This window comes from Heterodontus francisci, chromosome 26, assembly GCF_036365525.1.
Source record: "Heterodontus francisci isolate sHetFra1 chromosome 26, sHetFra1.hap1, whole genome shotgun sequence".
Lineage (NCBI taxonomy): Eukaryota > Metazoa > Chordata > Chondrichthyes > Heterodontiformes > Heterodontidae > Heterodontus > Heterodontus francisci.
This window is the reverse complement of record NC_090396.1, coordinates 33,494,585-33,511,779: the sequence shown is the minus strand read 5'-3', so window position 1 is coordinate 33,511,779 and position 17,195 is coordinate 33,494,585. Positions and strand designations below refer to the sequence as shown.

The following is a 17,195-nucleotide window of genomic DNA, read 5'->3' as shown; positions in this document are numbered from 1 at the left end:
GTTGTGGGTGGGGGAGACTGAATGCATAGCCAAAAAGAGGAGTTTTCAGGAGGCAGGACCTAAGGTTGAGGGGTACACGGAAAGAGTTCCAGAAAGCAGAGCCATTGGACTGAATTTGTGTTCTGGGGTTGGGACCACCAAGTCAGGTGCATTCCGGGTCCTGACCTCATGCTGCATGAGTGCCTGATGTCCGACGCAATTTTTGAAGAGCAGGCCAATTAGTAGCCAGGGTGCATGCTCGCTGACCAATTAGGATGCCAACTGAGCCCCTGAGGATGGAGGTCCAGTAATGATACATAGGCAGTCCTACCATCAGGGGTGGGACTGCCGATGTGGGTAGGTGAGAGAGGGCGCCTGAAGACTTTTTGAAAAATTAAAAATACAAAGAGGCCACAAATGCTATCCTGTTATGGCCAGGGAACAGCCCCACAGGACATCTCGCACTCGCAACCACGGGGTGTGGTGGGGAGGGTTAAAAAGACGAGATGGAGCGCTGACCCCCACCCAACCCCTATGTCTGCCACTGGCAGGTCGCCCCCATTAATGGGTCAGAATTTGGCCTCAGTTAAGGGGCTTAATCGGGTAGGTATCAACCTTACCCCCCCCCCACCCCCGTCACACACACCCGCCCCCGAAATGGCAAGTTTAAAAATGGGCTGGAGGTGAGAATATGCTGACAAACTGGTAAGCCAACGGGTAGCAGGGAATTGCGGGCCTGTTTGCCTCCGCAGCCATTTAAAAATTTGGCCTATAGTGCCTGGAATAGCAGCCACCAATAATACAGCAAAGGGAAGAGAGACTGGATTGGCTAGGGTTGTTTTCCATAGAGCAGAGAAGGCTGAGGCGGGACCTGATTGAGGTCTACAAAATTATGAGGGGCATAGATAGGGTAGAAAAGAAGAAACTTTTTCCCTTAGTGGAGGTGTCAATAACCAGGGGGCATGGATTTAATGTAAGAGGTTTAGAGGGGATTTGAGGAAAAAAAATTTCACCCTGAGGGTGGTTGAAATCTGGAACACACTGCCTGAACGGCTGGTAGAGGCAGGAAACCTCACAACATTTAACAAGTATTTAGATGAGCACTTGAAACGCCACAGCATACAAGGCCACGGGCCAAATGCTGGAAAATGGGATTAGAATAGATAGGCTTGATGGCTGGCTGGCACGGACACGGTGGGCCAAAGGGCCTGTTTTTGTGCTGTATGACTATGAATGGGCAACAAGAAGTAACACAGCCTAATACGATTAAAGTGTATGTGGGGAATATATGGCTGGAGGAGATCACTAACGCAGATGGGCAAGGCCATGGGGGAATTTGAAAGCAAGGACAATAATTTTACAGTCAATCACTAGAGCATAAGAAACCAGTGAAACCTGGAAATATTGGCGATGATTGACGTGGAAGATTTTATTTGTGAAAGTTAATGATTTTTGAGACATTTACAATTCAACATTTCTAAACCCAATTTAAGTCTTCCAAACTTGAAGATCCATCTTAGAAAAGCAAAATGTACTTAATTTTATTTTAAAAATCAGGTGATTTTTGGAATGAATGTTAAAACAATCTTGTGGAAGTTTCTTTACACTATTCATTCAGATACTTGAATCTAACTGATTTAATGTATATTACATGGGTGCACATTTTATGTAAAAGAAAACGACAGGTATAAATTGACGATAATTGTGATGTCAAATTAAAACTGAACAAGGATCTATTAAAGTAGATTGAAACTTTCGAAAAAAAACCACAAAATACGATGAGTGAATTCCAATTATGGATTGAAGCGAACCAAAACAAATGAATTCCTTACTCTGTATTTCAGGATCGGTTGTTCCCTGGGCAGTTTGATAATACTCATTGCACAAAGCAGTGAGTGCTGAGATAACAGCTTCCTGAAACTGAAAACACATGGGTTACTATTACTTTCCAGCAATTATATTGGAGTAATTTAATTTTACAAGGAAGGTACTAAACATGCTGGGCTGAATTTTTTTTCACTGATGGTCAAGTCCTGCCAACGGGCCAAAAGCAGGAGCCGTCCCGACCCCGCTCCTGCGGGAGATGGGACCGTGGGGTGGCATTTTATCACCGGTGGCCAATTCAGAGGCTGCCACCAGGGCCACCATCCAATTGAGGATGGTGGCCCACCCCAAAAGCTGTTGGCTCAATCAATCAGAGGGCCGGCAAGTTGGCAGACTCAGGTCGCGGTGGCCATTGCTGAGGCTGCATCACCAGGCAGAGGGTGCCTTAATGGTGAGGCACCCTTGAAGTGTGGTGGGTTTGGTTGGGGGAAGTCGGGTCCAGGCAGGCCCTGGCGATCAGCGTTGTCTTGTTGCACTGGTGGCACCACTGCCACGGGCGGGGGGTCACTCTGCGTGCTATGGAGCACCCATCAAAGAGGGCTGCACCCCTGGAAACCTGCTGAGAGGCTGCCAAGGTTTACCTGGAAGTCTCCCCATGCAGGCAAAATGCCCACAGGGGTGGGAAGTGGTCCTTAATTGGCTCAATTGACTGCCTGGCAAGCAGCTGCACCACCAAAATCGATGCCTTCCCCTTCTGTATTGCCAGCCCTCTTGCCTCTCAGTCTGTCTCCAATGGGCTGGGAAAATTCAGCCTTCTGTTTCTGAACTGTATCAGTGTTAAGAATGAGGGAAGGTCCTGGGAAAAATAAAATACGACCAGTAATCCCAATAACATGTTCATATAATTCAGCACAATATATATTGTTTCATATTACAAACTGCAACCGGATATCTTAAACTTAACCTGCCACAACACAAATTTGTAATGTGCCACTTAATTGGCACATCTGACTTCAACAGCATAGCAGATACATAAGGAAGGCCATAATAAGATGCAATACCTTGATTTTCTGCTTTGCAGTGCTTGTAAAGTGATGTATGCTTTTCAGACTGTCATCAATAAGCCACTGCCACTCACCTAATTAAAATAAATTTTCTTTTTCAACCAGGAACCATCTTTAGGGAAGCAAAATGTTATATAAAAAGCACCGTGACAGTGAAACTTTTCTGTGTCCTTCAAAAGATTTAGCAACTACAACTATTTTGTAGCTTAAAACTTCATTAATGCAGCAAATACATTTAGCATAAGACAAAGCTCAAATTATATACACCGTTTCTTTAATTAAACTGCAAAACAGTTTTGTTCTGAGAGATGAACAATCACCTAAACTGAAGAAATGTGACAAGTCTGGGCAGAGCAAATAGATGCTTACTGCAAAATCATTAAAAAAGGAACTAAAATGCACATGAGCCACTTAATTTCTCCTTTTGCTTCAACTTCTCAGTTTGTATATTTCTGTTCTAAAGGGCTGTATTTTTAAAGACCGCTGAATGTGGGTACGGAGGAGAGCGTGATTTAAAGGTAGCGTTCTTGGAGGTCAGCACTGGGAGCCACTACCTCCGGAACTCGAGGCCATTTTTAAAGGGATGCTGGGAGGGAGGAATAGGTTGGGTGCATGCCTCCAATTAATTGCCTGTTGAGCTCATTAACAGGTTTGTGAGCAGCAATTTTTAATTTTTGAAGAGTGGGAACGTGGAAGACGCCATGTGGGAACACGACAGGGTGTTCAAGTTGTGAACACAGGAGAGTGCCATGAGGGCTATGGGAAGGGCTGATTAAAATACTGCAGAGGCCTAGAAAAATGCTCAGCTACTTCAAAAGTGCCACAGAGCGGCCACTGCTGCAGCTGAAAGACTGTACTTAAAGTAGATAAAACACCAGGACCAGATGAGATGCATCAAGGATACTGAGGGAAGTAAGGGTTCAAATCGCAGAGGCACTGGCCATAATTTTTGGAATGGGCAGACAGGTGGCAGAATCGTTACAGTGCAGAGATGGGCTGAATGGCCTCCTTCTGCACTGTAACGATTCTGTGATTCTGACCCAAAACCAGACCCCGGTTCCTGTTTCCTGCCTCCATAATGAAAATTCAGCCCAAAATAATTTTATAAGAACATAAAATGTTTACTGCTACAAATAAAAATGTCATTAAAGTTCAATATTCAGATTAACCATGTTTTCTTCCTTGCACTAATAAAAAGTCAGTGCATTTTTAAAGCAGGATTATGTCTGAGCCAGCTTCCTCGTCGTCAAACGGAGAAAAATATCCCCCATTATTTTATCAAGATTGGATTTGCATTCAATATGAAAGAAACATCTCAAAATTCAACATTAAAAAAGTGATACCTCCGCCCGATTCTGGATAACTGCTTCCTGGTTTTGTCCTCTTTCAGAAAAATTGGTTTTAACAACAGGATACATAGACAGCCTCAAAAAATGTTATACATACGAACATATGAACATACAAATCAGACTGAAAGCTAGCACGGCTCAAAAGATAGACTTTTTAAAAATTCCTTCTCCTATTACTCCAGACAATTTGTTCTTCCAGTTGTAGATCATTGCTGAACTCAGTGCAGCAAACCAGGTAATTAAAATGGAGAAGTCAAGATCTGCACCATACTATACAACCCGAGTGAATTATCCTCGATTCCCAAAGTATACTGCATTAATCTGTTATATATGGAACTTTTTATTTTATTTTTTTATTTTAGAGATACAGCACTGAAACAGGCCCTTCGGCCCAGAGTCTGTGCTGACCAACAACCACCCATTTATACTAACCCTACAGTAATCCCATATTCCCTACCACCTACCTACACTAGGGCAATTTACCTATCACCTGCAAGTCCTTGGCTGTGGGAGGAAACCGGAGCACCAGGCGGAAACCCACGCGGTCACAGGGAGAACTTGCAAACTCTGCACAGGCAGTACCCAGAATGGAGCTGTGAGGCTGCGGTGCTAACCACTGCGCCACCCAAAACTGGTAATTTTTCTGTTTGTTAAAAATCCTAAATACGTCACCCATTTTGTACACCTACATTACATTCACTACTGACCCTATCTTTAGTGGCAACTAGTAATATTGTACAAAAGGAATAATGCATTTAAAAAACAACTTACCAATTAAGGAGTCATTCTTCAAAGGCATTTTTGACAGGGACATTTTTTCTATGAAACAGCAAACTGTCAAAAATTGGGAAAAATAATTTCTGCAGTTAATGGCAATTTCATAATTGATATATTTTTAAAGTCTATCAGTCATAAATTAATAGCGTGTTTCAGCAATGTTTAACTCTTTCAAAGAAATACAATATTCAGCTTTTTTAAAAATAGAGATTTTTGATTATCCTCAACGTGCAGATACAGATGCATGAAAAAAAGACCAAATAGTTTAGCCTGCCGATCCCATCCATATATGGTGCAGCCTTCATTCACCATTAGTCCCAAGTCTAACACAGTCACAGAATCTTCATGGCAATGTCAAAAAAAAGAGTAAAGGCTGTAGTCCAATTTAGGAAAAACTCTGGGACCAACAGGAGTTCCAGCATCAGAAAAATTAAAAGCCATCTTACTTAATTAAATTCAGCAAGGATTTCATGGAATCATTCAATCACACAGCACAGGAGGCCATCCGCCACATCGTGCCCATGCCAGTTCATTTAAAGAATTATCCAATGAGTTCCACTTCCCTCCACAGTCATGCAAATCTTACCCCTTCAAGTATTTAGCCAATTCAGTTCTCAAAGTTATTAAATCTGCTTCTCCCACCCTTTCAGGCAGTGCATGCTATGTGTAAAAAAAATTCTCGTCTCGCATCTGGTTTGTTTGCCAATTATCTTAAATGTGTGTAGTCTGGTTCCTGACCCTTCTGCCACTGGCAACAGTTGCTCCTTATGAACTGTATTATGAATTTGAACAGCGCTATCAAATCTCCAGTTAACCTTCTCTGCTTTGAAGAGAACGCAATCTTCTCCATTCTTTCTATGTAACTACATCCCTATTATTCTGGTAAATCTCTTCTACACCCTCACCAAAGCCTTGACATTCTTCCTAAAGTGTGGCGACCAGAATTGGACACAATACTCCAAATGGGGCCAACATAAACATAAAATAATTAAATGTTTACAGCTCAGAAACAGACCATTTGGCCCGCTGTGTCCATGCCCAGTCTCTTTTTTTATTCTTTAATGGGATGTGGCAAGGCCAGCATTTGTTGCCCATCCCTAACTGCCGTTGACAACCGAGTGGCTCACTTGGCCATTTCTTAAACTCTTAAACCATATTGCTGTGGATCTGTAAGCCAAACCAGGTAAGGACAGCAGATTTCCTTCCCTAAAGGACATTAGTGAAACAGATTGGCTTTTACAACAATCGAAGATAGTTTCATTGCACCATGACGGAGACTAGCTTTCAATTCCAGATTTTTTTTTGTATGAATTAATTAAATTTAAATTCCATCAGCTGCCATGGTGGAATTTGAAATCCTGTCTCCAGGGCATCAGCCTGGACCTCAATTACTCGTCTAGTGACATTATCACTATGCCATTATCTACACCACTACTCTCGACAAGAGCAACTCAGCTAGCCCCACTCCCCAGCCTTTTCCCCGTAGCCTTGCAATTTCGCCCCCACCCACCCCCCCCACAAGTGCTTATCCAATTCCCTTTTAAAATCCATGACTGAATCTGCAATCCAGATCCTAACCACTCACTGCGCACAAGAGTTTTTCAAGTCGACATTGGTTCTTTTGCCAATCACCTTAAATCAGTGTCCTCTGGTTCTCAACCCTTCCACCAATGGGAATAACCAGCAATTTATAAAAATTTAGTATAACTTCCTTGCTTATTAACTCGATGTCTCTGTTTACAAAGCCAAATATCTTGTACATATTTTTAACAGCCTTCTCAACCTGTCCTGCACCAAACATTTGTTTATGTACACCCCCAGGTCTTTCTGTCCCTGCACCCCCTTTAAAATTGTGCCATTTAGTTTATATTGCCTCGCCTCATTCTTCCCATCAACATGCATAATTTCACACTTCTCTACATTGAATTTCATCTGTCATGTGTGTGCCTAATTCACCAATATGTCTATGTCCTCTGAAAGTCTGTAACTATCCTCCTCACATTTCTGAGTTTCATGTCATCTGCAAACTTTGAAATAATGTGCTGTGTTTCTAAGTCCAGGTCATTAATATACATCAAAAAGAGCACTGGTCCTAATAATGACCCTGGAGAACACCACTGTATACTTCCTTCCGGTCTGAAAACAATCAATCAACCATTAACCACTACTCTCTGCTTCCTGTCACTTCATCAATTATGTATCCAAAATGCCACTGCCCACTGAATTCTATGGAGTTCAATTTCGCTAATGTAGTTATGTGGCACTTTATCAAATGTCTTTTGGAAGTCCATAAGTACAACAATCATACCACCCTCATCAACCCTTTCCACTTCTTCATTGAAGAATTAAATCAAGTCAGTCAAACATGATTTGCTTTTCACAAATCCATGCTGCCTGCTGTCATATACCAACACATTTATTTCCAAATGACAATTAATTTTGTCCCCAGATTGATGTTGCTCGAAGATTTCTTCCCCCACCCCTGCACCACCCAACAACCAACTTTAGGCTGACTGGCCTGTAGATGCCAGGCTTATTCCCCTCCCCTTTTTTTGAACAGGGGTATAACACTTCCAGTGCTCCAGGTTCAGTCCTCTAGAGCATCCAGTATCTCCATACTTACTTCTGGACTTGGTGGCTTTTCTACTTTGATCAATATATTTTAAATTCTTCATAAACTTAATAGATTTAAGTTATTTAAAAAATATAACTGTTGTAAAGGAATTAATTGTGGAGGAATGTAGCTTTTATTTTTCCCAGGCAACATTAGAATGACATTAGAAGCTCTGCTGCACACAACTATATTGGACAAAATTTCTTTCCCAGCCAAATTCACAAAATGAGTTACACCATTCAAGTACACATTGCTTTGCAACAATTGCTACCTTTCAGATATTAGGCCTAAAAATATTTTGTGGTGACTAATTTTTATGCTTGCGATGAGGGTCTCAACATTCGGAAAAAGCGGTGCCGAGATCCCCGCATTGCCTCTTCTCCGGGAAGCCCGCTGAATCTAATGCCAATCAGGCACTTAAGTGGACAGCAGCAGGCCTTCGACAGGATCAAGGACCCCGTCGCCGGAAGTCCCGCCCTTGGAGAGCTGCCAGCCAGAGGCCGGCAGCTCTTACACTGAGCAGCGCCACCGTGGAGGTGGTGGCTCCTGCCGCAGAAGCACCTACTGAAGGCCCAGGAGCAGGTAGGTCAGGGCGGGAGGGATCTCACGGGGTGCGGGTTGCGGGGTAGGGGGTCGCTAGCAAGGGCAGTGGGGCAGATCTCAGCAGCCCCCCTCACCCTTCCTGATGCTGGGTCCCTTGTTCAGGCATTAAGTGCCTTTAATGAAGGACAACCTCACCCTGGAGCCGGGAAGCAGCCTGCAAGGTTTTCATGCCGTGTTTCCCGTGCGGTGACAGGGCCGCCCGCCGCAGAGCGGGATGAGGCCCTTAATTGGGGATTAGTTGTCCAGTTAAGGGCCTCAATTGGCGGCAGGGCAGTTCACAGGCCTGAATAAATTCACCGGACTAAATTTTGGCAGAGGCAGGATAGTGGTGGGAACCCTTCCGCCACCATCCGACCTGATTTTATGCTCTCCCCGCCTCCAAACCCGCCATGTGGGAGAGCATAAAATTCCCCCCATAGTGTTTTAAAGGGTACGAGGTTGTGATAGTATTTAACACATTAGGCAGAAGTCAATATATTTTGAAATCACTTTACAGAAATGGAGTAAGGCTTATCTACAAGCAACAGACAGGAAAATAGCTGTGAATATTTCAGATGATCACAGTTAAAATGACAAAATCAATTATATTCATTATTTTCCCAAATACGTTGACAAGTTCCAAAAATAAATTCAGGCTTTAACAAAATATTTTTAAAAATGCAATTTACACTTGAACAAGAGATCCTCAATTATATTTTAGCCATTTATTTTTTTATATTTACAATGTTGGCACTATGTGTGGAAGGAAAATAAACTGTTCTGTATGTGAAAAGAATATTCCAGAACAGGGCAGTTCTTCATGTCTGGGTGAGGTACCAGGGAATTGTCAGTACTAATGCAAACACACCCTATAGCATCACCTGGAACTTCACCTTCAATTCAGAGGAGATTACTACTGGGTTCAGAGTTAAAAACAATGCATTACAACAGTGACTACTCTTCAAAAGTGCTTTGTTGGCTGTAAAGCACTTTGGGACATCCTGAGGCTGCAAAAGGCACAATAGTCTTACCTTTTACTGTTCACAGAAAGGCCCAACGCACATTATATTTGATGGGAGCAAGATATTAGGATGCCTTGATTGCCACTTTCTCAATGGCCAGAGGGTACACAGGAACATAAGAAACAGAAGCAGGAGGAGGTCATTTGGCCCCTCGAGCCTGTTCCGCCATTCAAATAAATCATGGCTGATCTTCTAACGCAATGCCATTTTCCTGCACTATCCCCATATCCCTTGATATCGTTATTATCTAGAACTCTATCAACCTCTGTCTTGAACATACTCAATGACTGAGCCTCCACAGCCCTCTGGAGTGGAAAATTCCAAAGATTCACCACCTTATGACAGAAAAATATTCCTCCTCCCATCAGTCTTAAATGGCCTACCTCTTATTCTGAGACTACGTACCTTGGTTCTAGAGCCCCCCCCCCCTCCAATGGGAAACATCCTTCCTGCTTCCACCCTATCAAGCCCTGTAAGAATTTTGTATGCTGCAATGAGATCACCTCTCATTCTTCTAGACTCGAGAGAATATAGGCCCAGTCTCCTCAATCTCTCCTCATAGGACAGTCCTTCCATCCCAGGAATCAGTCTGGTGAACCTTCATTGCACTCCCTCTATGGGAAGTATAGCCTTCCTTAGGTAGGGAGACCAAAACTGCAAACAACAGTCCAGCTGAGGTCTCACCAAAGCTTTATAAAACTGCAGCAAGACTTCCCTACTGCTGTACTCAAATCCTCTTGCAATAAAGGCCAACATACCATTTGCCTTCCTAATTGCTTGCTGCACCTGCATATCAGCTTTCAGTGACTTATGAACAAGGACATCCAGGTCCCTTTAGATATCAACATTTCCCATTCTCTCACCATTTAAGAAATACTCTGCATTTGTGTTTTTCCGAACAAAGTGGATAACTTCACATTTTTCCACATTATATTCTATCTGCTATGTTCTTGCCCACTCACTTAGCCTGTCTAAATCCCCTTGAAGCCTCTTTGCATCCTCCTCACAATTCACATTTCCACCTAGTTTTGTGTCATCAGCAAACTTGGAAATATTACATTTGGTCCCCACATCCAAATTATTGATGTAGATTGTGAATAGCTAGGGCCCAAGCACTGATCCTTGTGGTACTCCACTAGTCACAGCCTGCTAATCTGAAAATTACCATTTGTTCCTACTCTCTGCTTTCTGTCCATTAACCAATTCTCAATCCATGCAGTATACTACTCCTCAATCCCATGTGCTCTAATTTTGCTTACTAGCCTCTTGTGTGGGACCTTATCGAAAGCCTTCTGAAAATCCAAATACATTGGTTTCCCCTTATCTATTCTACGAGTTACATCCTCAAAATACTCTAACAGGTTTGTCAAACATGATTTCCCTTTCATAAACCCATGTTGACTCTGCCAAATCCAACCATCTAAGTGTCCAGTTATCACGTCCAATCACCAAAGCAGGGCCAAGGAACTGATAAAGGAAAATAGCATATGAAAGTAAACTAGCGAGAAACATAAAAATGGACTGTAAAAGCTTCTATAGGCATGTAAAAAAGAAAAGATTAGTGAAGACAAATGTGGGCCCATTACAGACAGAGACAGGGGAATTTATAATGGGGAATAAGGAAATGGCAGAGAAACTAAACAAATACTTTGTGTCTGTCTTCACGGAGGTAGATACAAAAAACCTCCCAGGAATACTGCAGAACCAAGGGACTAGCAAGAATGAGGAACTGAAAGAAATTAGTATTAGTAAAGTAATATGGAGAAATTAATGGGATTGAATGTTGATATATTCCCTGGACCTGATGATCTACATCCCAGTGTGTTGAAAGAGGTGGCTGTAGAGATAGTGGATGCATTTGTCATCATCTTCCAAAATTCTATAGATTCTAGCACATACATAAATTAAATAAAGTTACTACAATTTTGCAGTTACCTATTGGTCAATTATCACATTGTAATATTATAAACAAGGCTCTATTTTGATATATAAATATATTTGATAATGAATTGATAGCTTATAATACTTTATATAAAGTAGCAAATACTGGGATGTGAATTGTTGGTTAGAATACAATTTTGAGGTTCAGATGATATTCATATAAAATAGTCAATCAAGATGATATAAGGGGATATCTTCCTCAACTTACCTGCTGGTCTCATAAATGCTCCACCAAACCCTCTACAGAAAAGGAACAACAAATAGGATAATTCAATTTTTAATCATGAAATCATAATCATAGAAAATAACAGTCTACCATTTTATACTCTCAGCTGTTCTTGTAGCCTCAGAAATTTAAATAATCTGTTGATTTCCAGTGTCTGTTGGTACAGACTAATGACCTGTAATTAACAACTGAGTTGCAATCGATCCTTAACATTAACTTTTATCTGCAAGTAGAACTCAGTTCCACTGATATATGTGTCATATATTTTAAGATGTGCTCATCCCATCTGGGTTCTGGGCACAGAATTACCTGGACAAGCAGTTCTCAATTATTAGTTAGGAAACCATTATTATTGGAGTTGACATGGATGAAACTGCTATCTGCCAGAGCGATACTACATACAGCCTATCGGGTATCTCTATATCAGTCAAAATAACGTGCCAGAAAACAGTCAGCAACAATAGTGACAGACATGGCTGAATCAATTGCAGAGATCTCTCATAAACCAGCAGGAGGGGGGACATGGCCACCTGAATCCCAACTCTCTGTCACTAAAATCTTACAGACAGCCAGCACATTTACTCTTTCCATTGGGGATGCACTTAAAAGAGCCCATACATTAAGTTTAGTTGGTGCACACAATATACCACAGATGAGGGTTTTTGAACAGCATAGGTGCCACAAGGATGAAACATTAGAGAGAAGAAACAACGTGCAGAGAGGACTGGTAGAGAAAATTAGCACTAGAATAAAAAATAATTCAAAAATAGGAGGGATTAGCCAGAGGACAAACGTGAGGTAGGCTGACATGAGTGTGGAGTTCATGTGCATTAAATGCACATAGCATGGTAAATAAGGTTGGTGAGCTGCAGGTACAGGTTGCCACATGGGACTGTGACGTAGTAGCAATAACAGAGACCTGATTGAAAGAAGGGGAGTATTGGGAACTTAATATTCCTGGCTACAAGGTATTCAGGGAAGATGACAAAGGAAAAAGGAGAGAGGAGGCAGTATAGATCAAATAAACTATTATAGTACTAAAAATGGATGATGTCGTTGAGGGGTCAAAGATAGAATCTATTTGATTAGAATGAAGTAACTATAGAGGAGCTATTAGGCTTCTGGGTGCGTACTATAGGCCACTCAATCAAGAAACGATGACAGAGGAACAAATTTGCAGGTAAATTACAGAAAGATGCAAGAAGGAGAAAGTAGTGATAATGGGAAACTGCAACTATCCTAATATAGACTGGGATAGTAACAGTGTAAAGGGCAAAGAGAGGGAGAAATTTATGAAATATGTGCAAGAGAACTTTCCTGATCAGTGTTTCCAGTCCAATGAAGAAGGGAGCAGTTTTGGATCTAGTTCTGGGGAATGAATTGGAGCAAGTATAAACATGTATCGGTAGGACAGCATTTGTGGAACAAGGATCGTAGTCAGGCTTAGAATAGTTATGGAATAATCACGTGTAAAAATGCTTAACTGGAGGAGGGTGAATTTCAGTGAGTTGAAAAAGGACCTAGCCCAGGTGGATTGGAATCAAAAATTGGTAGACAAGACATGAATTGAACAATGGGAGGTGCTCAAGGATGAGATGGTTCGGGGACAGCATAGACACATTCCTACAAGGGTAAAGGAAAGGCATCCAAAGATATCTGGATGACAAAAGACATAAAAATTAAAATGAAACAGAAGACGACCAAGGTTCGTAATATGGTAAACAAAGTTGATTGCAGAAAACAGAGGGGATCTGGCACAGTGGCGCAGTGGTTAGCACCGCAGACTCACAGCTCCAGCGACCCGGGTTCAATTCTGGGTACTGCCTGTGTGGAGTTTGCAAGTTCTCCCTGTGTCTGCGTGGGTTTTCTCCGGGTGCTCCGGTTTCCTCCCACAAGCCAAAAGACTTGCAGGTTGGTAGGTAAATTGGCCATTATAAATTGCTCCTAGTACAGGTAGGTGGTAGGGAAATATAGGGACAGGTGGGGATGTGGTGGGAATATGGGATTAGTGTAGGATTAGTATATATGGGTGGTTGATGGTTGGCACATTTCCGGTGGGCCGAAGGGCCTGTTTCAGTGCTGTATCTCTAAACTAAACTAAAACAAGGAAAGCGGGCGAAGAGAGTGTATGAGAATAGGTTAGTGGCTCATGTAAAAGGTAACCCAAGTACTTTTTATAAACACATAAAGGGTAAAAGAGGATAGTCAAGAGGGGAGTGAGGCCGATTAGGAACCAAAAAGGTGATCTTATTGTGGAGGCAGAGGACATAGCTGAGGTACTAAATGAATAATTTAGCATCTGTCTTCAGGAGAGAAGAGGATGCTGTCAATACAGCAGTAAAGGAGAAGGTAGTAGTGATATTAGGTCGAATAAAATAAAGAGTTAGCAGTGGTCAAAGTAGAAAAGTCACCTGGTCTGTAAGAAACGCATGCTAGGTTACTGAGGGAAGTAATAGTGAAAATTGTGGAGACTCTGGCCACAATCTTCCTTACATATGGGGGTGGTGCCAGAGGGCTGGTAGATTAGAAATTTTATACCCCTGTTCAAAAAAAGGAGACAGATAAACCCAGCAACTGCAGACCAGTCAGTCTAAAATCAGCAGTGGGGAAACCATTGGAAAAGTATGGGCGAAAAAGTGAAACTCAGCATGGAATTGTTAAAGGCAAATCATGGTTGATTAACTTGACTGATTGCTGTGATGAAGTAACAGAGAAGGTTGATAAGGTTAGTGTGGTTGTGTGCACGGGCTTTCAAAAGGCATTGCACAAAGTACCACGTAATGGACTTGTTAGCAAAACTAAAAATCATGGGTTGAAAGAGATAATATCAGCGTTGTCATGAAATTGGCTCAGGAACAGAAAGCTGAGAGTAGTGGTGAGCATTTGTTTACCAGACTGGAGGGAAGTAGACAATGGTGTTCCACTGGAGTCAGTATTAGGACCACTGACTTTTTTGATGTATATTAATGACCTGGACTTGGGTATACAGGGCACCATTGCAAAGTCTGAACATGGCACAAAACTTGTAACTGTAGTAAATAATGAGAACAACAGATTTCAGGAGGACATAGATAGACTGGTGAAAAGGTCAGACACATGGCAGATGAAGTGCGTAGTGATATATTTTGGTAGGAAGAATGAGGAGAAGCTATAGAAACTAAATGGTACTAGTTTGAAGTGGGTACAGAAACAAAGAAACCTGGTGTTGTACAGAAGAATATCTTGGAAAGTAGCAGGACAAGTTAAAAATGCTGGTAAAAATGCAGAAAGGATCCGTAGCTTTATAACTCAAGTTTAATTTAGTTTAGAGATACAGCACTGAAACAGGCCCTTTGGCCCATCGAGTCTGTGCCGACCATCAACCACCCATTTATAGTAATCCTACATTAATCCCATATTCCCTACCACATCCCCACCATTCTCCTACCACCTACCTACACTAGGGGCAATTTATAATGGCCAATTTAACTATCAACCTGCAAGTCTTTGGCTGTGGGAGGAAACCGGAGCACCCGGCGGAAACCCACGCAGACACAGGGAGAACTTGCAAACTCCGCACAGGCAGTACCCAGAACCGAACCTGGGTTGCTGGAGCTGTGAGGCTGCGGTGCTAACCACTGCACCGCCCACTGCGCCAAAGTAATGAGTGCAAAGCCAAGGAGGTTATGCTAAAGCTTTATAAAACACTGGATCAGCCTCAGCTGGAGTTTTGTCTCTATTTCTGGGCACCACACTTTCGGAAGGATGTCAAGGGCCTTAGAGAAGTTACAGAAGAGAGAGATTTACTAGAATGGTACCAGAGAAGAGGGACTTCAGTTATGTGGAGGGACTGGAGAAGCTGGGGTTGCTCTCATTGAAGCAGAGACAGTCAAGAGAAGATTTGATTGAGGTGTTCAAAGTGATGAATGATTTAGATAGAGTAAATAAGGAGTAACTGATTTCAGTGGTAGAAGGGTCAGAAACCAGAGGGTAAAAATTTAAGGTGATTGGCAAAAGAATCAGAGACGACATGAGCAAAAGAAATTTTACACTGTGAGCTGCTGTGATCTGGATGCACTGCCTGATAGGCTAGTGGAGCAGATTTTATAGTAACTTATAAAAAGGATTTGGAATTATATGTGAAGTGAAAAAGTTTACATGGCTATGGGGAAGAAGCAGGGGAGTCAGACTAACTGGATAGCTCTATCAATGAGGCAGCACAGTCACGATGGGTCAAATTGCCTCATCGTGCACTGTGCCATTCTATGATTCTATATTATTCTATATTATCTACAGGCCTGGACAACGTATGTCAGCCAAGAGCGACGTCTCAATTCATTCCATCTTCGCTGCCTCCGGAGAATACTTGGCATCAGGTGGCAGGACCGTATCTCCAACACAGAAGTCCTCGAGGCAGCCAACATCCCCAGCTTATACACACTACTGAGTCAGCGGCGCTCGAGATGGCTTGGCCATGTGAGCCGCATGGAAGATGGCAGGATCCTCAAAGACACATTGTACAGCGAGCTCGCCACTGGTATCAGACCCACCGGCCGTCCATGTCTCCGCTTTAAAGACATCTGCAAACGCGACATGAAATCCTGTGACATTGATCACAAGTCGTGGGAGTCAGTTGCCAGCGTCCGCCAGAGCTGGCGGGCAGCCATAAAGGCGGGGCTAAAGTGTGGCGATTCGAAGAAACTTAGTAGTTGGCAGGAAAAAAGACAGAGGCGCAATGGGAGAGCCAACTGTGCAACAGCCCCGACAAACAAAGTTTTCTGCAGCACCTGTGGAAGAGCCTGTCACTCTAGAATTGGCCTTTATAGCCACTCCAGGTGCTGCTTCACAAACCACTGACCACCTCCAGGCGCTTATCCATTGTCTCTCGAGATAAGGAGGCCAAAGAAGAAGAGAAGAAGATTAGCTAAGCTTTGGGGTTTCGTAACAGGAACCGGAATATATTTTTTAAAAATCAGGAAATGCAATTAATGATTGTTCCCAACCATCAGAAAAACTCTATCCTATTACTTCCATATCCAAGTCGAGCTTAGACCATCAAAAATACTCTGAGGCTGAAGACAGTATTTTCTCGTTGGCTGAATATTACTTTAAAGAGGAAATTTTCTTTGTCATAAAAGTACCTGTGCTTCTGCAGCAAACAACACACCAAACTTAAACAGATATGAACAGAAGTAATAAATAGAACAGGTCTGGGAAGCATATGGTACACAAAAAGCACAAGGGCTATTTACTGAGATTTGTACTTTAAATCTATCTTGAGATTTTATCATATTTTTGAAGGAATGTGAACAAGAGCAGAACCAGACTTAAAGCTGATAATTCTGAAATTCCCATCTTCATCTAATTTTGCATTAAATTATAACTTGTTAAAAAAAATAGATTTTACGGGAAAAAACCCCACAAAATTAACACTGAAAATATGGAAAACTAGGATCTTTACATTTTAAGCTACATATATGGGGTGTTTTGGTGTGTACAAAGACAGGGGAAGTATGATCCTAACAGTATGTTAAAGTGTAAGCTGTCAGTCTAATCAGTTTAATAGGACTTGAATAACAGTAAGTCAGAGAGTTGTGGACAGCAAATTGTGGTTACTTTTTCAATTATTACATATATAGTGATTTTTTTTAATGAACAGATGGTGCTGAGTATTATGAAAAATTACAGTTTGTATTAAATAATGCTGGTAAATATACAATTGCCTTAACAATTAATAATGAAGTCTAAATATGTTGAGAAGTTTTTAAAAATTCTTACCTGTATAACTGGCAATTATAAAGCTGAAAGAAATAACAGCCATCAAGCATATAAAAATTG

The 17,195-nt window shown here is 41.9% G+C and overlaps 1 protein-coding gene across 2 annotated transcripts in view; it reads right to left on the bottom strand.

The window, feature by feature from the left end:
• The window catches only part of tbcd (tubulin folding cofactor D), a 370,097-nt gene that overhangs the window by 98,037 nt on the left and 254,865 nt on the right, over positions 1-17,195 (bottom strand). For both annotated transcript variants that reach the window (XM_068057991.1, XM_068057992.1), the window contains exons 22-26: positions 17,136-17,158; positions 11,361-11,392; positions 4,988-5,050; positions 2,865-2,941; positions 1,812-1,899 (exon numbers count right to left, since the gene is read on the bottom strand). In XM_068057991.1, the coding sequence (XP_067914092.1) occupies positions 1,812-1,899; positions 2,865-2,941; positions 4,988-5,050; positions 11,361-11,392; positions 17,136-17,158 (283 nt within the window). The remainder of the gene's footprint in view (positions 1-1,811; positions 1,900-2,864; positions 2,942-4,987; positions 5,051-11,360; positions 11,393-17,135; positions 17,159-17,195) is intronic.